Genomic DNA, 23,223 nt, shown 5'->3' on the forward strand with positions numbered 1-23,223 from the left:
TAAATTTCATTTAAATTTTAAATTTAAATGGATACATTGCTCATTAAAGTTTTTTCAGAACCAAAAAAAAAACTAAAAAACTTTCATTTACATAGAATGAAAGTACAAACTAAAAAACTTTCATTTACATAGAATGAAAGTACAAACTAAAAAACTTTCATTTACATAGAATGAAAGTACATTATCATTAGCCTACCATGTTTCTAGATTTTTCAAAATTATCAGATAACCCCAATAGAACAACCTTGTTGCCTTCTGAAGCTAAAATTGACTTATCAAAATCTGCTAAGAAAAACTTAAAAACAATACGAAACAAAACAAAAGTAGCAGAACAATACAAAAGCTAAAAGAGCAGTTTCAAAAGAAAAATTCTATGAGAGTTTGTCATGAAGAGGGCGACATAGTGAAAATAGTAAACATAGCTATCAGAAGTTGATCTGTCCCGAGCAAAACAGAAGCTCATAGTTGAATTCCTTAATGTGGATCGAGCCCGAGACTGCAAAGAATCCACGCTTTGACAATTCGTCAGCTTCTATGTTTGGCTCGTGAAAAATGTGGGAGAAGGAGATCTGTCGGAAGGACAGAGACAGAGTCTTGATCCTCTGTTGCCAGTTGAGGAGGGTCGGTGTATGTAGATTGCTGCAATCATTCGCCTAGTTGATTACTGCCTTGGAATCCCTAAGGATGGCAATATCCGTCAAGCCAATCCAATTAGCACAGTGTAGGATGCCCTATAATGCAAGTAGTTTGGCCTTGGGGTTTGTGCCCGAACCACTGTGCGAAAAAATTATGAAAAGATGTGCATGGTCTAGGTATATCACCATGCCACTGCCACATGAACCGAAAGAATTGGCTCCATCGAAGAAGCCAAAAGGGAAGATTGTCCATGGACCCTTGGTGGGGCGAGGAGAGCGAGGAGACTCGGTAGCCGCTACGGAGAATTCCTTGAATAATGCCGCAATTGAAGAGCTTGTCCTGTAGACTTCCCGTTGAATTGAGTCAAAGATAAGAGCGTTGTGAACTCACCAAATTTCCCACAGAAGAAAGAAGGGAAGAGACATGTGATTCTTGTTGGCAACAAAACATTAGTGTAGGCAGTCTGTGAAATTCGACCAACTCTGAACTGCTTTGGATTCAAGGATTCTAAGCACTCCAAACCAAATCGATTTGGAAAATGGGAAATGTAGAAAAAGATGTGAGATCGGTTCTCCATGATCCCTACATAGACTACAACGTCCCGGACCCTGAAAACTCTTCTTTGTAAGATTTTCCCAGGTTAATATATGATTATGTACCACCAGCCAGAGCAAGCATTTGAAATTTATACTCCTTCCATCTCCATGTCATGGGCAGCCAAGAGGAGGCCATATCCGGCTCCACATGCTGGTCTATGATGTTATAGGCTTCTTTTACAATAATTTGTCCTTTGTGTAAACTGCCATTGCATTGTAATCTGTCCTGTAAATGGGATAGAGATCCCAACTAGTTGTAATTTTAGAATGTACTCTAACCCTTCTGGGATAAGATGAGCCAAAATGTTGGCATCTTTCTAATGTGTTGTGGGGGTGTTTGCATTAGGTAAAACAACTATATCCTTAAGCACCTGAATGTCCACACCATGTAGGAAAGAGATCAGTGGGAAAGAAAGGTTGTGCGAGCCATCCATACCTGAGAAAATGTCAAGGCCAAATTTTTGTAAAATATCTAGTGTCAATGTTCCAAGACAAATTGCCAAGAAACCAATGCTTGGTTAGAAGCAAGCTTCTCCAAGATTAGGAAAGCTCAAAATTATAGTGATACTAGAGGACTTGCTCGAATCCACACTTGGAAATCCAAACTAAAGTTGTGGGTTGGATTTGTGACCTTGGTCACATCAAGGGATGGCAAAGTCAATACTTCAATTCCATCACTCTTCACTAACAAATGAACATACTATCATGTTCAAAAAGAACAATATGATGATAGCAACAAGATAATTTCTTGACTCAATAATATCCAAAGGGTCCAATGTCACCAGCATTGTTGCTTGGTAAGTGTAAATGTGATCTGAAATTCATTAAGGATCTATAAAAAACCTAAAAGCCAAAGTTACCGGATTCGAGTGGAAGCAGTGCCATTGAGTAGAGCTCGCAGAAATGATCCCAACACAACCTGAACGAGCGCATTTGGCCTCTAGATGAATGAGAAACTGCTCAACACATGGCATTCACAATCAGCCGGTTCAAAGCTCAGTTTTAGTTGCAGGTGCAACATCTCCAGTTTGTTTGTAAGGTGGCTATAAATAATTTTAGTCTTCGCAATACTCATTTTCTTCTTAACACTATACTTAAGACAATAAAATATTTCTTATTTTGAAAATTATAGTGATCACCTTGTTCTGACATCTTAATTGTTTTCCTTTAACGTTTTATCTATCAACTTTTAAAATAATAATATTTTTAATAATATTCTTATAAAATAAGATGATTTTCTCTTTATATCTCAATAATATAATCAAGGTTTAACATTCTTATCCCATCCTAAAATAAAAAATTTAATATATATATTCTTAATAATTAAAAACTATTTTAAATCCACCATTATTAAAATATTATGAAAGATATCCTCCATTAGTGTGAGAAAAGTTCTCTCTACACAAATATAGAAAAGATTGGTTTGGACATTATTTATATTTACTTTATTAATATCGAAGACATCCTCCATTTAGATAGAGTGGGAAAAGTTTTCTCTCTATAAAAACATAGAAAAGATTAGTTTGAACATTATTTATATTTACTTTATTAAGATTGGAAACACTTTTGAAATTTAAAATTGTGGTTAAATATAATTTAAATTAATTCTAAATTATATTTATTAAAAATGTGATAATTGAACTTTTTTAAGTATGTAATTTTTTTAATAATATAAATTTTTTTAATAATATAATTTTATATTATATTATTTTTTTATATTAATGATTTAAAAAATTATATATAAAAAAATAATATATATATATATATATAATTTTTTCTTAAAAAAACCACTATGGTATTCGCATTATAGTAAATTAAATTGGACTTTGTGCTAGAATGCTAGAATCTTTACAAAATGCTTTATTGTCCAATACTACACTACCTTTTCCAAATGCTTTATTTTCTAATACTACACTACGTCTTCCAACCTAAACATATCTACAATACATGAAGAGACTTCAAAATTTAATTAAGTTTCTAGCAGAGAATAGCCTTTCTCCCCAACTTATCCATGTAGTTGTACTGTCGCTTTCGCCCCAAACTTGTCCATAGCCTTTCGCCCCAACTTGTCCATGTAGTTGTATTATCGCTCTTAGTCTATTGCTCCATTCCATCAAGTTCTCTAGGCCTTTTTATGCTCTTGCTCCTCGCTAATCCTGGATGCTTTCATGTTGGATTTGGCATCACTATTGGAGCATTTTGCTACCTTCAATTCTGGTGTTTACTATTGTTAGTTCAATGTGCATCTCCGATTGCAGTTTTTCCACCTTGCGTTTTATTAGCAATAAAGTAAGCTTGGTGCTCGACAACTACTAAGAATATTATTATTGTTTGCCTTGGATAGTTCAAGTGGGGATAGCCGTGAAATGAAGTCTCAACCGGAGATCTTGAATTCAAATCTTGTGTTACCCCATTGCAGGGTGAATAATAGACATGTAAACACGAAAATCAGAGAAAACCACTAAAATGTCAATCGATCCTTCCCCTCCACAACACCCTGTGGTTCAAGGATTTTAGTGGCCAATTAAGAGATTCAAATAAGCTGTCTAAGAGAGTTTGTTTTATCGTCTCTCTCGAGACGATTCTCCTTGTGCCTCCATTGTCAAGCTTTACAGTGTATCGCATAATGGACAGCTTGGCGCACTATTGAGTTTGCTCAGGACAAAACAGGGTCGAATATGGACTACATTTCCCCATTTATAACCAATTCTCCCTCTGCACCACCCCTTAATGCATTGAATACCAAAGCCTCCAAATCTGTACTAATATCACATAACATTCTTTGGAATTACGGAGTTAAGTTCAGGATGTGAAGGAGTAAATGCATTTGTGAGGCCGAGGCTCTCTCATTCCTGCCTTGAGAATTTAAACATCAGTGCCACATGAGTCCGCATGCAGCCAAGAGCAATTGCCAGGTGGGATTTAGATGGAGATACTCGTACTCCATTATTGTTGGCCAAACATTCATATTTAATGTTTACTGACTCTCCCCCTTAACCTCAATCTGCTGACCCCTACGTCTATTCCATTATTAAATGTATTGAATCGTAAAACTTCAATAATGCTTCTAATGTTCATGTGATATGTGAAAGTCCCTTCAAGCTCCCTTTGATCAACTTTTAAAGTCCCCTCTTCCATAGTGGTATCTTGGTTGGCCAATGAATCAGGCTTTGAGTTTAATTGTTGAAGTACATGAAATAATTTTATTTGAAGAATTTGATTTGTTTGAATTGCAAAGAGATTAGAACAATCTTTTGAAGGATAGGAGGGAGATTTGGGTAGGATGATCTTTGTGTTTTTATCATTTTGAATAACTATTATTGAATTTCTAAATATTGAGATTTTTTGTGATTTTTTTTGTTATTTTCAATCTTTATTAAAAGGCAAAATATTTGGCTTAATTGTTAGTGGTAACCTCCAATCTCATGAAAATTGGGTTTCTATTGAGATTTTTTGTGATTTTTTTTTTGTTATTTTCAATCTTTATTAAAAGGCAAAATATTTGGCTTGATTGTTAGTGGTAACCTCCAATCCCATGAAAATTGGGTTTCTATTTATTTATTAGTACGAAAAATAACACCTTTCTCAGGTCACACTTAATTTTTTTTATCTTTTTCAATTATTATATATATTATTTTTTTGTTTTTTATTTAATTAATTTATTTTATTGTCAAAATAACATGTTTTTTAAAGGCAAATTCTAAAACATTTTATTAAAATTCAATACCATAATGTGTGTGTGAGAGAGATAGATTTCTAAACTTTTAATTTAATTATTAATAATTATTAAGTGAATACTAAACATTTAACTTTTATAAAATATTTTAGAATATGGTTGGGATTTATCTATAAAATAATTATGTCATGTTTTTTTTAATTAAACTGATTAATTAAAAAATGTTATATAAACAAATGTTTTATAAAATAAATTATAATTTTTGAAACATGTGGTACTGATAAATCACAATATTTACCAATAATTTTATAAAAAAAAATTATTTATAAAAATATTAAATAAATATTCATAATTAAAAATCATATTTTATATTTTTGAAATTTATATATTAATTATTTTTATAATTTAAATAAAACTATAATTTTTATGATTTTAAATTTTAAATTTATATTAATATTGGTGAGGCATTGTGTTATGTAAATCTTAACATTTAAAGTTGTAATCCTAATAAGTCAAACCATTCGAAATATTAAAAAAAGAAAGAAAAGAGGGAGGTGTTTTGATATTTAATGTCCATATACATTTACCACCATTTAATTTATTTAACTACCCTAGTTATAAGGAGTTATTACCCTAGTTATAAGGAGTTATTAGCTCTCCTAATCTATCTCCGCGGATATTTAGGTAGATTGAAGTCATCCCACGTGTTAAACATCTGCAAGTTCAATCTCGAACGTGTCAATCACTTCAATAAAAATTTTCATCAATAAATTTATAAATAAACATTATAAATCAACAAAAACAATGAAAAAGAACACCAGACAAATTAGAAAGATGTGAACGATTACATAAGAACTTAAGCGCAGTGGATAAATTAGAAAGATGAAAATGGTTACATAAACAGGCGCATTGTAAGAAAAAAATATTCCACGTACAGAGACTTCTCTCAGGGAATAAGTATTTCACGCACACGGATTCAATTAAGTTTTTTTATTGATCTGATAGATTATGACACCGCAATTTGAAACATCAATTTATAAATAGTAAATTTTCAATATTGAATAACGCTAATATGCCCCAATCTTCTGAAACGTCATTTTATAGGCTGATATTGCATTCAATATCAATGTGATTCCGATGATCGATAGTAAAAGATTTCGCTAGATAGCTCTGATGCTTTTGTTTTCCAAATTTGATATATCTTAATTTTGAATATAGTTTTTTTAATTTGATGCATAATTGTCTATTTTATAGATAAATAAAATTTAGAATCAACTATAATATAAAAATATAAAAATAGTTTACGGTCCTCGCTGGGGTGATTGACTTAGTTAGCGAGCAGCCTCGGGGTAATTCAAGCCCTCCCACGGCGCTGTAATGAATATAGAGTAGCCCATGGGGCTTTGGATTGACGGTGAATGGGTGCATTATTAAGGCACTCCTTGCGATAGGTCACTGGTTCAAATCCCCCGTGGGTGCTTACCTACCAAAAAAAAGAAAAGAAAATATAGAGTATGGAAAGTAGCAAAGGTCAGAGGCTTGCTGTCAAACATTCTAGAGATTGTGTTAGTTCTTGTTTCTTTAGGGCTAGATGTGGTGAGCAAAAACGTCATGTGGGAGATGAAAAGTTATGTGATGAGCAAAAACGTCATTTGGGAGATGAGAAGTTGTAGTTTGGAAGGTCGTACTTTTTTCAGTTCATTTGAAGGCTCTTTTGGAGAGTTAAGTTGGGGTTTAGAAGTTGTTATAGGAAGGAAACGCTGCAAGTGAGAGCCGAACAAGTGGTGATATGAGATCCTAGGTCGATGCTTGAATGGGGATTGGCTCTATCTAGTTGTCTTGAAGTTTCTCTCGGCTCAGCTAGCAGACATCTAGCCTTGTGGCCTCAACTCTCTCAAGCGTGAAGGTGATTGTAGAGGTAATTCCATCTTCTTGGGTTATGTTTGTGTTGCGTGTTAATGTGTTCCTTGTGTGGCATTGGAAGAAAATGAACAGTTGGTTTTGAACTTGTACTCTGTTGGTGGGTGGTACATGTGTAAGAGAGGCCTCAGGCTTGTTGAGGGAAACTAGTGTAGTTGGGATAATTTCTCTCAACATAACATCGTCAATTTTTTGGGGCTCACTTGGCTCTCGGTGTTTCATAAGTTCAGCGGGTGTCTAAGGTGGGAGTGGGTAGCAGCAAGCCAAGTCAATGAAGGTCCCTGCTTCGAGGTTTTTTCAAACCCAATTTGATTGCTTCTTTGTGTTGTCAATCCTACCAATTCTGTGAGCACTGGGGGTTATGGCCTCGTCTTGCCTCTTGGGGAGAGTTTGTTGTTGTGCTTGGGTCAAGGCCTGTGCAGTTTAGCATTTCCTTGCATAGGGTGGTCCACGGGTGGGGAAATTCCCCTGGTGTGAGGCCTTGGCAGGGAATTCATCAGGTGCAAGCCAAGATGCTATGCCAGCATGGGTGTGCCCGATGTTGTGGTGGTCTCCGTGGATAGCAGGGTTCTCGGGCTTATAGAGCGGGGGCGATGAATGATGATGAGATGGGAGGTATGAATATGGAAGGTGGGGTAGTTCATGCCTAGGCCCACTCTTCGGGTCACATAGAACAACCGCCCTCCCTTGGTACAATTGATGATCAACAATGGGACATTTAGGCCAATCTGGACATCCTCCGCCAACACATGTATGATGACCAGAACGAGATCATGGTCTTTATCAACTATGTGCAGTACAACCAGAGCGAAATTCTAGAGTAGTTGGCTTCAGCGAGACACAACCAGCGTCGAACCACTGAGAGAATGGATGAAGTTGTGGCGTGTTCGGCTCACATCGACTACCATGTCCATGAAAGTCACGACCCTGCAATGGCTCCGGGTGGTCAAGCTCTGGATCCCCCTCCTTGATATGAAAATTGCAGGTTGCTTTTTAGTTTTGTATGTATTTTGGAATATTTGGCCATTTTGTGCATGGGATATAGATAATGAATGGATGCATCTCTTATGTTTTTGTTCGACTCTCCTTGCTAACCAATCCAATCGAGTGAAGCCAGGTGAGTTGCAAACCATCAAAATGTAAGTTATTTTATTTGATAATATTATGAATATATGAATTTTCCTTGATCAACAAAAAGAATAGCTTATAGACTTTCTAATTTAAAATAAATAAATATTGAAAAAAAAAAAAACACTTTCCATTTAAGCATCCTTAGATATATAGGTTTTTTTGTATACATATATGTCACCATAGATTCATCTTAACTCCGAATCTATAAAGTGATGAGAGGATCAAATCTCTTGAGGTGCAAACCTCTTTTTTAAATGCAAAACCTAAGAAAACGTTTGCACATGGAGAGATTTGATCCCTCTAGGAACTTGATAGATCCAGAAGATGAATCTAAACTAGATCTAAGTTTTAAATTAATAAGAATTTTATGAAAGAGTTTTAATTTTCTGAGTATTCTAAATTTTTATTATTATTATATTTAAAAAATTTATTATTAATAAAAATTGTATGTCTCTAATTTATTATTAATTATGTCGTAAGGCGTTCCTCTTTGAAATCAACTCCCCTTCTTGCCCACCTATCATCCTTATCCACCCTAAGATTGTATGTTAGACGATTGAGAAAGGTTGAACCATTCGATCACCAAAAAATAGTTACGAATTTGTTGCAGGTAGTTACGAATTCGTTGCAGGTATTTGATTCGTATAGGTAAAGACTCGTCTGCGAACTCCGCCTTCGACATAATTTCCCTCTCGCCAGGGTTCAATCTCTCGGGCCTGTTCAAGGATGATGTGGTGAAGCAGGATGACTCGAGTCGAGGTTCACTTCGACTCAGCCCACGTCGAGCATAATGTCAAAGCTGGAGGAGATTTCAAGTCTTTCCTAGTTCAGTTTCAAGCAATCGAAGGATGGTAAGGTGAAGTTGCAAGGGTCGTACCTCCACCAATTGTTATTTCATTGTACGTCTAACCAAACTATCAAACCTAAGAGTTGGGTTTGCATGTGTCAAGTACTATTGGGTGCACAGCATTTGCATGATATTTACAGGCCAAGCAATGCTCATGCAATTCCTGCAAACACCCATCATCAAAGTTAAGAGCATAGCTTCCAGCATCATATTTGAATCCCTAAGATGGCCTTGTTGTAGCTATCATGTTTCTCAACCCTACTTTAAAGCCTGTAAAACCCCAGATTTCTAGGGTTTCAGTGTATTTCATTTCAAATATTCAACGGTTTATTTAGATATCTGGTTCTAAGGATGTTAATTTGTTAATATGTAGCATTTTCAAGGAAATGGCTCTACTGTTTTTCGATCTATTTTTGTTGAATTCGAATTCTGGAAAAACGCCTGTCAACAACTGAATCTACGTGGTTAAAATGAAATTAATGTTAAGCACAGGAATGTGCCATGGTTTGATCTAGTGAAATTTGAAGGAATTGTGTTATTTTTTGTTGTAAGTGGACAAACTTCATGAATATTTACAATTCTCAAGATTCTAACTATAAAAGATTTTGCAAAACTTATATGGGTTCTTCTAAATCTTGAAGGATTTTGTATGTTATATAGAAAGGTTTGCTAAATTTTAGAGCAAAATAATATAGTTATGTGGAATTTGGATGAATATTCATCTTGAATGAGTGAAAATCTGGAAAAATCAGCGAAATTGTCAATATTAGAGTATCTTTGGAGAAATTTTGCAAATATCTAAGATGGAAAGAGGAGATAACACATCGCACTGATCATCCAACAACTTGGTAAGGTTTCCATGGCACAATGCAAAGGTACAAAATTTAGGTTGGATGGCAAGATTTTAGCATATCTTGAATATAAGCATATGCTTTGGTGTTGCATGGAGATCCATGCATAGACTACTAAGAGTGGGCATCTTCACTCTGATGTCTTAGTGGAGAATAACTAAGAATACCCCTGTAGAAATGTATGGAAAATGTGGTACCATAGAGAATGCATGCAATGTGTTTGGAAAAATGCGCCAGCGAAATGTTATTAATGTTATTTCCTGGATGGATGTCTCAATGAGGCTTTCAAGTTGTTTCAGGAAATGCCTGCAAAAAATGTGATTTCTTAGACAGTGTTAATAGTTGGATGTGCTCAGAATGGGTGTTTGGAGGAGGTCATCACTCTGTTTCAACAAATGCAAGCAACAGGTTTGAAACCAAACTTAAATACCGTCACTAGTGTTTTATCTGCTTGTGCTAACTTGACAGCTATAGACGAAGGCATGATGATCCATGCAAAGATAATTAAGAATAGATTTATGTCTGATGTCTTTGTTAATAGTGCCCTTGTTGACATGTATGCAAAATGTGACAGCATAGAAAATGACGAAGCTGTTTTGACCGAATGCCTGAAAGAAATATTGTATCCTAGACAACAATGATGAGAGCGTACGTACAGAATGGACATAGTGATGAGGCCTTGAAGCTTTTTCGACAAATGCAAGTGGTGGGTTTGAAGCTAAACACAAATACTTTTTCTAGCACCCTCCCAGCATGTGCCAACTTGGCAGCTTTGGATTAGGGCAATGAAATCCATGTGGAAATAATAAAAAGCAAATTTTAGTTTGATGTATTTATTGCAAATTCCCTTGAAGACATGTTTGCAAATGCGGCAGCATAAAGAAGGCATGATCTTTGTTTGACAATATCCATCAACGAGATGTGGTTTCATGGAATGCAATGATTTTAGGATATGCAATGCATAGTTGTTCCAAGGAGTCCCTTGCTCTCTTAGAAGAGATGCAGCTATCAAATATAATTCATGATCATTTCACTTTAATTTCTGTTTTATTTGCATGTTGCCATGCAGGCTTAGTGGAGGAAGGTAGGAAATAATTTGATAATTTGAGGTAATGTTATCACATTACACCTACAATGGAGCACTATGGCTTCATGGCTGACCTTCTTGGCCAAGTTGGGAACCTGGATGAGGCACATGACTGTATTAACAAAATGTCAATAAAGCAAAATGCTACTATATGGGGAGCCCTTCTCAGTGCTTGTAGACTCCACACCAACATAGAGTTAAGAGAGTATATATCATAACACATTATTGGGTTGGACCCAAATGATGTTGCACCCTACATTGTACTACCAAATATGTATGCAAAAGCTGACAGGTGGGATGACATTGACAAGGTGTAGAAGAAGATGAAAGAGAATAAGGTAAAAAAGATCCCTAGCTGTAGTCAATAAAGAGATTTATGCATTCCTTTCTCAGACAGGTCATGCAAAGAAACCCAAAACATTTATTCAAAGTTGGCTAAATTGTGTTGACAAGTCAAGGTTGCAAGGTTTTCCCAGACATAAGGCTTGTGCTGAATGATGTTGGATGGTAGGAACAAACCTTTTGTATTGATGTTGTGTTATGAAACCAGCTCAAGAAAAAGATAGAAAAGATAGATCAACACCTTAGAATTCAGCCTCTTCGAGGGGGCAACCTCCTTTACATTACATAAATGAACAATTCTTGGATGATACAAATGAAAAGACCTCCTTTCTATATATAGGAGTCTAAGGGGTCATAACATAATCAGAGCCGACATAACAATAATAATGTAAGGGGACAATAATAACAATAGTGGGCTTCTATGGGGCACAATAGTAACAATATGGGCACTATATGGGTACATCAATATAATAAGTGGGTTGTACTAATAACAATAAGGGATTACACTAGTAGTATAGTGGCCTAACATGTTGAATGACACTTGCAAACCTTATGCCACTACAATGAAAATTGGATCCTTCAATTTTATTCTACCAAAATGTATGTTGCACAAGAGAGTAAGTGGTAGAAGGCCTTATTGAGTTGGATCACAATGATGCCACACCTTCATAAGTGGGAAGGTGGTATGGCATCAATAACATGCAAAAGAAGATGAAAGGAAATAGGGTAAAAAGAACCCTGGATTGAGGTCAATGAAGAGGTTTACAAATTCCTTTTTGAGACAGGTCACACCAAAAAACCTAAAACATTCATGCAGATTTGGTTAAAATTGTTCTGTTTCAACAAATGCAAGTAGCAGGTTTGAAACCAAACTTAAATATTGTCGCTAGTGTTTTATCTTCTTGTGCTAACTTGACAGCTATAGACGAAGGCATGATGATCCATGCAAAGATAATTAAGAATGGATTTATATATGATGTCTTTGTTAATAGTGCCCTTGTTGACATGTATGCAAAATGTGACAGCATAGAAAATGAAGAAGTTGTTTTGACCGAATTCCTAAAAGAAATATTGTATCCTGGACAACAATGATGAGAGCATACGTATAGAATGGAGACAATGATGAGGTCTTGAAGATTTTTCGACAAATGCAAGTGGTGGGTTTGAAGCCAAACGCAAATACTTTTTCCAGCACCCTCCCAGCATGTGCCAACTTGGCAGCTTTGGATCAGGGCAAGGAAATCCATGTGGAAATAATAAAATGCAAATTTCAGTATGATGTATTTATTGCAAATTCCCTTGTAGACATGTTTGCAAATGCAGCAGCATAAAGAAGGCATGATCTTTGTTTCACAATATCCATCAACGAGATGCGGTTTCATGGAATGAAATGATTTCAGGATATGCAATGCATGGTTGTTCCAAGGAGTCCCTTGCTCTCTTAGAAGAAATGTAGCAGTCAAATATAATTCCTAATCATTTCACTTTAATTTCTGTTTTATTTGCATGCTGCCATGCAGGCTTAGTGGAGGAAGGTAGGCAATAATTTGATAATTTGAGGCAACATTATCACATTACACCTACAATGGAGCACTATGGCTGCATGGCTGACCTTCTTGGTTGAGTTGGGCACCTAGATGAGGCACATGACTTTATTAAAAGAATGTCAATAAAGCAAAATGCTACTATATGGGGATCCCTTCTCAATGCTTGTAGACTCCACACCAACATAGAGTTAAGAGAGTATGCATCAGAACGCATTATTGAGTTGGACCCAAATGATGTTGCACCCTACATTGCACTACCAAATATGTATGCAAAAACTGACAGGTGGGATGACATCGACAAGGTGCAGAAGAAGATGAAAGAGAATAAGGTAGAAAAGAACACTGGCTGTAGTCAATAAAGAGATTTATGCATTCCTTTCTAAGATAGGTCATGCAAAGAAATCCAAAACATTTATTCAAAGTTGGCTAAATTGTGTTGACAAGTCAAGGCTGCAAGGTTTTGCCAGACATAAGGCTTGTGTTGAATGATGTTGGATGGTAGGAACAAACCTTCTGTATTGATGTTGAATGACGGTTGCAAACCTTCTGCCACTATAGTGAAAATTGGATCCTTCGATTTTATTCTACCAAAATGTCTGTTGCATAAGAGAGTAAGTGGAAAAAGGCCTTATTGAGTTGGATCACAATGATGCCACACCTTAATAAGTGGGTAGGTGGTATGGCATTGACAAGATGTACAAGAAGATGAAAGGCAATAGGGTAAAAAGAACCCTGGATTGCGGTCAATGAAGAGGTTTACAAATTCCTTTTTGAGACAGGTCACACCAAAAAACCTAAAAAATTCATGCAAATTTGGTTAAAATTGTTCTGTTTCAACAAATGCAAGCAGTGGTTTTGAAACCAAACTTAAATACTGTCGTTAGTGTTTTATCTACTTGTGCTAACTTGACAGCTATAGATGAAGGCACGATGATCCATGAAAAGATAATTAAGAATGGATATCTATCTGATGTCTTTGTTAATAGTGCCCTTGTTGACATGTATGAAAAATGTGATAGCATAGAAAATGACAAAGTTGTTTTGACCAAATGCTTGAAAGAAATATTGTGTCCTGGACAACAATTATGAGAGCGCACATACAGAATGGACACAGTGATGAGGCCTTCAATCTTTTTCGACAAATGCAAGTGGTGGGTTTGAAGGCAAACGCAAATACTTTTTCCAGCACCCTCCCAGCATGTGCCAACAAAGATCATTGGCTTCCCTTTCTTTAGAGCATGGAGAGCATGCAACGACCTTGATATCATAGTCCTTCCCAATGCTTTTCTCAAGAGATTTTGCTTTACAGGAAAGCCCCACAAATCATAGGTTTTTTAATTGTTCCCTGTTCAAGGCTACTAGAAGCTCGACATGCTTTGACCAACATTCATAGTGGAGTTGTTTTGGCATCAAACTCTTCAAGAAGTCCCAGGAAACCTCCCAACCTTAGTTCACTATAAATATCCATCCCCTTCTTGTAATTTTTTCACCTTTTCTAAAGGAAACCTCCAATATTTGAGGTGACTTTGACCAAACAAAATACACCATCCCCCTTTAAAGTCTATCCAAGAATGATACCAATCAGAGGCAGTTGATAGCTTGGGGACTTGACATATAGGGGTGCCTATACCTTACCCTTCATGGGTTTGGCTTAGGGAATAGTGTTGTTTATGCTTTGCTTATTGAAATAGAAGTTGAGGGTCAAGGTTTGGAGTCACAGAAATGATGATCATGGTGATGGGTTGGCCATGGAATTTTTTTCCCTTTTGTACAAGAAAAAGAAAAAAGAACAGAATAGTTTATTTTACTCTCTCCCTTATTCACAGGAATACTCCTTTTCCCTTTTCAAACAACTAAAACATGCTTACACAGATGTCCAATGCTGAGAGGATGCAATAACAATATTTTCATGTCTAAGTCTTTGTATTATGAAAATCCATTCCCTCTTTCTTAGCCTACAAAATATGTCAGTACTTAATGTTCAGGTATGCTAGTTACAGAGTGCAAATTACTCTCTAATCTCTATTTACAAATCTAAATTTGATGCCCCTTTTATTTGATATGTATTTTTTGGTTAAATACAACTTGTGCATGAAAACCAAGCCTGCGTCAGTGTACTTCTGAATCAGAAAGTTTGAGGTAGTTTCAGCTTGAAACTGGTTTATTTCTTTAAGTACACGTGACACAAGTTGGCTGAATTCAATGAATCTCTATGGATTGGTACTGACTTATTCTTGGAAACCCTGTTTAATCAGGAAGGCAATCCATTGTTGCTTTCTATTCCCATGTGGTGATTGGTGCAAATGCTAGTTTTATTACTTATAGTTTAGACACTCTAATCTTCACTCTTAATTTTATCGTGCATTTTATGTGAAAATAGAGCTTTTAAAATTCCAAATGGGAACTTTAAAGAAAATGGAAAAACTTTAAATATAAATGTCTAAATAACTAATAGTAATAAATATAAAAAAATTGAAATTTTAAAATGAAAATGTTGGATAAAAAAATGTATTAACATTAGTGATTGTATTTTGTAAAATAAAAATATTTGAAATAATAATAATAATAATACAAACTAAATACTAATTAATTTTTATATTAATTTTAAAATTTAAAATTTATTTTTAATAAATAAATTAATATTGAAAAATTAGGAAATATATATAGTTTACATCTTCAAAATAACAACTAATTAATTTCAAAATTCAAAAATTTCAACCCGCAAATTATTGAAAAAATGTAAAAACACAACATAACTCAGAAAATGTAAAAAAAAAAAGTCCATTACAAGATAATGACCTAATAAAACGTTAGGTTGAAAATTTTAACTCACAAATAAAACCAATAATGTATACTAAAATTAGAAAATAATAACAGCTTGATAACACAATGATATAACTATAAAATTTGTCACAATGATATAACTATAAAAAAATATTTCAAATATCAAATTTAATAGTTATATTTTGTTTTATTATTTTCTCACCATTTTTATCTAATAATGTTTGAAAACTTATTAGGTAAAATAAAGATGCTATTATTAGGCCGATAGGCCTTCCTATTGAAACAGACTTTCGTCGTTCTTTTCATTGTCAGGTTGACACCTGGCGCGACCCTTCTGCTTTCCACTGACATACGATATTCGTCATGGTCCCTTCAATTACTATGGCCTCAACCGAGAACTTCTGCAGCTAGCGCGAGTTGTATTGCCCAGGTCTCGCAAAACCTCTGCAGCTGGCGCGAGTTGTATTGCTCGAGTCTCGCGAAACCTCAACGGAAACCCTCTCAAGGTTGCACAATTGCAGTTCTTCTTATCGATTCTGGTGGAGTGCTTATTAGCCGACTCTGTATGTCTCAGGTTCGAAGGTATTTTGCAGAGGAAATCGCAGCTGTAGGCGCTTGGGCGGCTTACCACCTACTCTGGCTCTCAAGAATGGGGTCCGCAGCCATTTCTGTTTTCAGCCAACAGGGCTATGTAACAGTAAATACAAATATCGATTATAACTTTACTAAACTGTATATTGAATGGGGTATACGCCATACGGCACTGCATAATGAGATCTCCAAGAAAGGACTAAGGGGCCCCTCGGAGCTAAACTGCTTTTTATGGCTTCTGGAATGCTACAATCTCGCAAAACATCCTGCCATTGTGAAAGTAAGTAACGTTGCTTTCTTCTCCTCTCCTGTATTTTTAGTTTCTGAGATGATGGGTGGCTGAAGATGCTTTGGTTTTTGGGGATATTTTCATCGCAGAGCCTGATACCAATCCTGGGACCAGATATTGTTCTGCATGGAATCAAGCTGTGGAAACCCACAAATGAGACTGCAAGGAGATTGCAATTGGACAGTCAGTCAGGACAATGTGATGAGGTTGTCAATGTGGTTTTAGGAAGCAATGCTAGGATTTTGAAGGGCTCACAGATGTATACGGGCAATTTGAGACAGAGACTTTTAAGTAAGATTGCTGCATTGGATACCTACCAAAATCATGCTCATGTAGAAGATGTAAGGTTCTCTTTGGCTCCAGTGTCTTTTAGTTTACAGTATTGCAGGGCACACACACATAAACTTATAGGGTTGACCTTTCAGGAGCAACCCTCGCTCATGTAAAATCAGGAACGAACCTTCTAACCAAGGTAAAGGACATTACCTGTTTAGGTCCTGCCCGTTTAGGTCCTGTTCATCTTTTTGAAAGGTAAATGAAATGGTGTCATTGGTTGCCATCTGAAAGTTTTTGGTGCCTGGAGAAAAGTTTTTTTGACTTATAGCTTTATCAGTGAGAAAGGTTTCATATCAAATTTCCTCGTGGTTTAATTGCATCAGCTGCTTCCTTAACTGTATTATTTTAATAGCTCAATGGAGACCGCATTCGTAAATGTTAATCTGAAAGCAGTCATAAGCAAAACGATTTGTTGTTCTTGTCTAATTTTGTGAAATCATATTAGGCTTGGTTACACCTGCATAAAAATTGCAAAATCTCCATTACCTGCATAGAAATTGCAAAACCTCTGTTAACTGTTGCAAAACTGAACTCTTATATATTTTGTTGCACCTATCATAGAATTCACACGAGACCTATAGACATTTGGGTTTAAGATGCTTAGAGATGGTTTTCTGTAATTACGTGATCTCACCTAAAGTATTACTATTATGGATTAACCCTTCAGAATTAGTGTTGGTACGTGGCATGTGATAGTTTTTGGTTCAGGATGATTTTGCTATGTTGCAATTGTTTCTGGTAGATATAGATTACTATGGATCATTCAAACTTTTGTGAGCCAAGTGTGTACATGTGTCATGAAACAAGAAGACTTAATTCTGTCAGAAAGTTGGGGATTATGGTGAGTGCTTTTCACAAATAAGATAGATCCCTTGTTTTCTCTACTATGGAAGATGCTCCAGACACTCACAATGGGTTGCACACTGCTATTAATCTGTATTCTATTACAAATGGGAGGCAGGAGGAATGTAACTGTGATGGCCTCTGTTGCTTTTCCTGGGATGAAAGAGCAGTATGAGACGCTGAGATTGAGCCCTGGGGCTTCTGAAAAAGATGTGAAGAGAGCCTATCGTCGCCTTGCATTGCAGGTATGCAAGTATCCATTTGAAGCTATGTCTCTTACTTTCAAGATCAGATATTTTCAATAAATCTTCCATTTCTGAAGCAAATAGAAAAAGAGATACAGGTTTGAAATAGAAATTAAAAATGTCAGACTTCACACATTCTTGAGAATTTTTAAGAAAATTTGTCTGGCAATATCCCTGGTCATATATAATGTCAGAAAACATTAATATTGCACTCATATGTTGATATAATCTGCTTACAGTATCATCCGGATGTTTGCAAAGGAGATGTGCGTGGGGTTCAATTTCACAAGATCAATCAGGCTTATGAGGTAAATTGCCTGCCTAAGAGTAATCTTTATCTATATGCATTTTCATTCTGTAATATGGGACTCTTATGCAGGCCCACGGTTTTCTGATTGTTGTTACTTTTGTGATAATGAGCAGACGTTAATGTCCAGTTTAGCAAAGGCAAAGCAGCAAAGTTATTCTGCTGATTACTCTGTCGAGGGCATGATGGGAATCAATAACGCTTATTGGGACGAGTGGGAAGAATGGATGGGATGGGAAGGAGCTGGAACCCTTGATTATTCCTCTCATATTAACATTTATGCCTGATGAAATTTTATCATAGACTGTGTAGGTGTCTATTGTCCGGCCTTACAAACAGTTATGGCCTCTCCATTACCGATCCCATGTTGACTGTTATGGGCTATCTATAAAGTTCCTGCTATTGGCAAAAAAACAACTGTTTTAGAAAGCCCATAAAGCTTCTTCATTCATCTCCTGGAAATACAATATGTTCTTCTAACTGTATAGTTGATTTTATTTATCTTTCGTTGGTTTCCATAACACAAAGGACTTACTGATCCAGATGAAGCAACAGCTTTCTGAGTTGTCTCTGTTTTAGTGAGTCATTTGATTTGGTCATGGGTCCTGATTATTAGACTACCTGTACATATGTTCTGTTCATTTATACTCTTAACTACTTGTACATACCTGCGGGATATCTCTCTGGACCATGTGATTATTATGGGGATCTGCTCTTCATTAAAGAGCTCCTAACTATTCTTCCTGCAATTTGTAATGACATTCATTTAATGGAAACCATTATTTTGATTAAGAGATCTTTGATCATTGAGATCAAATGCTGCCGTTTCATTACATAATGCAAAATTTCTACATATTTGATCCTTGAGACACAATGAAACCGTTTCATTCCATAATGAATTTTTCTATTGTATACCATCCTGAAAAAGGCATTATTCTTGGCTGTAACTATAGGCAATCCCTGCCTGTATTTGCAGGATTCAAATGTTGTTAAGTTTTACCATTAATGTTAATTTTATATGTTTCATCTGGGACTGAGATATATTCAATCAATTAGTTTTGAGTATTTGCTTTCTAGATTGTTACCGTGACAAATCTAGGGTAATCCCAGACAAACTATGCTTGGGGCTATAATTGTGGAGCCATTGAGTGCATAATTGATGCGTAGATCCTATAGCAAGAGAGATCTGAACTGTGCAGGGCGATTGAAGTAGGCAAAGTGTCCAGGTTACAGATGTAGCGGCGAAGAGTGGCCAACAATGGGGTGGCACTAAAACTACTTATGTGATAGATACGGAAGAAGAAACTCATCACAATTTCGAAAGTATTCATATTTTCCATTTAAAATGTAAATTCTTCTGATTCCTTTTTCAAGAAAACAGTGGGAATTTATAGATTGTGTTTCTTTGTTTACATTAATGATAAAAGATCCAGACGAAATTCCCTGAAGGCTTGTTCTTTTTCAGGGTTTGAGTGAAAAATGTCGCTGCGTATGTATCCTACTTATGGAAAAGGGTATAAACAGTTTTGGGGCAGCAAAGATTGCTCCAGAGAAAATTACAAGAAACTGAAATCATTTTAATTGAATTTGAAATTGTAGAAACCTTGAACCCCTTTCTTGGTTTGAAATCAAAGTTGAAGATGATTGGTGTGAGTAGAAGGAAAACGAGTGTATGGGAGTATGGGAGTGTAGAAGGAAAAATATCTGGAGACACAGATTATGTGAGGAAGCAAAACACAAAGATGGTCTAAAACTATTGTTAGAATTGGATATCAAAGAAACCTGTTAACCTATTGCGAATGAGTGATGCATAAGCAGTGTTATGTGGGGGCAATTGGTGTGTGACCAATGTTCTGTGTGAACTGGCGATCATTGTGAGTTGTTATCTGGAGACACAGATTAAAGTATAACTGAAAATTTTGGTTGAGACTATTTCCATTTTTGGAAAGCCAAATTGTAAAATGCCCTTTAAAGGAAGGATGTGTAGGGATTGCAGAAATTTCCAGAATCAAATTCTTGATGTAAATTTTTAAAAATTCACCTTATATTAAAGGTTTCTAATTTTTTTGAGAGCTGCTAAAAATGGGAAGACATAAAAATCTAGAGAAGCTTCTTCATTGGACATGACCAATCCTACCCATTCTAAGAACAATAATCAGCGATAAGACATGGACGCTGTTGTTGATTTTCTAGTGATAATTCACATTCATTCACTTCATATAGGAATCATAATGAGAATCATAAACCTAAAACAGGCTCTCTGGCACTATAAGTGGCAACTTATCAATGTAATTAAATAGCCTTTTTAAGTTCTCTCTGCCCAATGTTTCCATGTCAACAACTTCTTCACTACTTGTAAAAATCCACAAGTCTGTTGAGTTCACTCTTTTCAAGCTATCACTGCAGAAAGGGCATGATTCTGATCGTGCATGCCTGCAAAACACAACAATAACAACTGACAGAGTTAATTATAAATCTGTCAAACCTTTCAATGCTCCTGTCTCATGTAAATGTGCCTAACCCTGAAACTAGGGGTAAGATGATCTTTCAAGCTCAAAAATAGAATTATGCTGTTAGAAAAATAAGAAACTACAAAAAATAAAATACATTACTAGGATTCATTGCTCCTACCATTCCCGATAGCAATTCAAACACATTGAATGACTGCAGTTAGGCAATACAACTTTGGTCTGAGTCTCCAAACATATTCCACACTCTTTTTCACGTTCCAAATCAAGCTCAGAAAGATGTCTCCTTTCTTCATCAACACGTTTCTTGTATCTTTCTTTGCAAATCAGTTTTTGCTTATTATCTTCCATCTCTGTTATACCTCCTTCAAGTTGCAGCAAGGAAGGATATATAACAGCTGCCCAAGACAAAATCTCCATTAGATCACAGCTGTTATACCTCCCTTTTCCCCTTTATTTAGAAAAGAAGAAAACAACTTACCATAGAATTCTCGAAGACTGGCTTTTCTTTCATATGTAGACATTGTTGTTGTTCCATCTGAATACACCTGCTAAATGGAAACACTGCAGTATTAGAAAGCATAAAAGAATAAACAATGTGGCAGTGAATTAAACCACCATGAAATACCAGTATCAAAGATAAATAGTAAATACCATAAAAAATAATAACTAGTGAATAATTAAAAATATTAGATTTTTTCAGATTGCAGAGGTACTCTGGGTTCTACAAAAGGGGACTCAGATTTGAAGCAGGAGTAATTTTTACAATAGCAACATAGACCTAAATAACAAAATCATATTATTCAATATAATTTAGTTGAATTTCAAGCCAGTCAAACAACGGAACAATTCCTAGAGGAAAAAAAACAAAATAAGCATAGGACCTTATATATTAGTATGTACAGAAGTCTTAATGTGCTTGCTAGGCTGCAATTAGCCCACTGTACAAGAAAAAGGAACAGCTGTGCTATGGGGCTGTATGATAATCTCATTTGAATGCAGGCGCCATCTTACTCCCTTGTAAATGAAGATCCCCTGCATAATTTTGAGTATTTTAGTCCAGAATGCCAAAATCTTGGAAAAGCCTTAACATAATTTCAAAAAGGTAAAAGAGAAACAGAAAATAACTATTTGGAAAAGAACATAAAAGTAAAAAGGAACAGTTGAATAAAGATGAGGGTCTCTTGTTGACTTCCATTTCTGTAGAAAAATTCAAAGAATGTTATCATAACAATCCAGCCTCACTGTAAAGCTAGATTCCCAATTTCCAAATAAAAAAACTGAAACCCCAGGTAGAGTCTGCTTGGATCAGGCATATCTTTACCACATCTTAAAAGAGGTACGTAGGAAAATTTGTGGCTAACCATCTATTGAGTCAATACCATAGATACCGTTTTGTTCAAATTAAATGGCAATCTGCTTTTGCACAATACTACACAAAATAGCTCAAATCATTTTCCAATTACTGGTATTTCCCCTCCAATAAGGATTCAATTATTTTACCTCTTGAACATCATTTTTCGCAACGGTATCAGTTGTTAATGGTGGCCAATGACAATCTAAAAATTAGTGAGGCTTCTAACACTTTGCTAGCCAAAGAAAGTTCTACCCATTGGAAGGTCTTCAAGTATTTTGTACATAAAAGGGTAACTCAGCAATTAGAAGGACTATAAATATTTTTCATGGTAAGGGCAGGAATTCAAAAACTTTAAAATAGCAATTCAGTCAATAAAATGGCTTTGAATATTTCTCTAGTGGAAAGGAAGAATCCCTCAAAAGTGCTTAAAAAGGCAGTTCCCCAAAAGCATTTTACCTGTCAAGAGGGCTTCAAATGCTTGGCCCATGAATTGGAATTTAACTATTAACAGATTTCAATGCTGCAGTGAATTTACTGATTGGAATTCCTCCACCCTCAAAAAACTATAGTTGAAATAGTATGCCTATAGACAGTTGAAGGCATTTGAATCATTTTTTTGTTAATGGGCATTTCCCATTTTCCATCTGCACTTCAGATACTATGTCGTAGAAGAACTGAAAACCAGATACCTTTACATTGCCAAAAGGGCTTTGAATATTTTACAATAAATAAGAAAATTCTTCGGCAGAAGCTCAAACGTTTCACTGCCTATCTTGGCCATCAGAAGGACTCCAAATACTTTTCCTTCTCAATGAACCTGGAATATTACTCATCCGAACCTTCAAAATTCAAATATTTTTACTCCTTTGTAAGAAATGCCAGGCTACTACCTGCATGTCAAGGTAAAATTATGTTGAAACTTTCCAAATATGTAATTTGATTCTACATGTAGGAGAACCATCAGTGTACCATTAATCTCAGCGCTGCAAATCCAAGTAATCCGAATACTGATGGTATCAAGTGTTTCAAATTGATCCATATTAGCACACAGGAGAACACGTTCCTGGAGGGATTTGAGAATTAGGCATTAAAGGCGTTTAGATAGTATTAGAAAACTTATAGACAGTAATATTTATGTATGGATAATATAATTCGAGGTAGAGTTCTACATAATAATAAAATTTTATGGATTAAAATATCTACTCATGACTGGGATTAAGCTGTAGACATAATTCTAGATAATAATGGGGAGACAAATCTAGACAATAGGAAGAAATTAAAAATTATAATAAACATTTATAGATAAGGATGAAGATGGATTAAGCTCCCATTTAAAGGGGTTCAAGCTTGAAATCTAATCTTGATGTAAG

General features: G+C 35.5%; 2 protein-coding genes across 2 annotated transcripts; one reads left to right on the forward strand and one right to left on the reverse strand.

The window, feature by feature from the left end:
• Positions 1-822: 822 nt before the first annotated feature.
• On the forward strand, positions 823-18,350 carry LOC149190583 (uncharacterized). Its single transcript, XM_089410558.1, has 6 exons — positions 823-977; positions 15,730-16,288; positions 16,387-16,739; positions 17,595-17,721; positions 17,910-18,029; positions 18,145-18,350. Exons 1-6 carry the CDS (start codon positions 823-825, stop codon positions 18,313-18,315), a joined length of 1,485 nt encoding a protein of 494 aa, XP_089266684.1. The 3' UTR covers positions 18,316-18,350.
• Positions 18,351-20,101: 1,751 nt separating this feature from the next.
• LOC149190584 (E3 ubiquitin-protein ligase AIRP2-like) lies at positions 20,102-21,517 on the reverse strand. Its single transcript, XM_089413425.1, has 4 exons — positions 21,381-21,517; positions 20,978-21,044; positions 20,660-20,894; positions 20,102-20,461 (listed from the first exon to the last, which is right to left on the reverse strand). Exons 1-4 carry the CDS (start codon positions 21,486-21,488, stop codon positions 20,275-20,277), a joined length of 597 nt encoding a protein of 198 aa, XP_089269551.1. The 5' UTR covers positions 21,489-21,517; the 3' UTR covers positions 20,102-20,274.
• Positions 21,518-23,223: the final 1,706 nt, after the last annotated feature.

This window comes from Pinus tabuliformis, chromosome 3_1 (assembly GCF_031772625.1).
Source record: "Pinus tabuliformis cultivar Carrire ecotype Pingquan chromosome 3_1, CPIR1, whole genome shotgun sequence".
NCBI classification, from domain to species: domain Eukaryota; kingdom Viridiplantae; phylum Streptophyta; class Pinopsida; order Pinales; family Pinaceae; genus Pinus; species Pinus tabuliformis.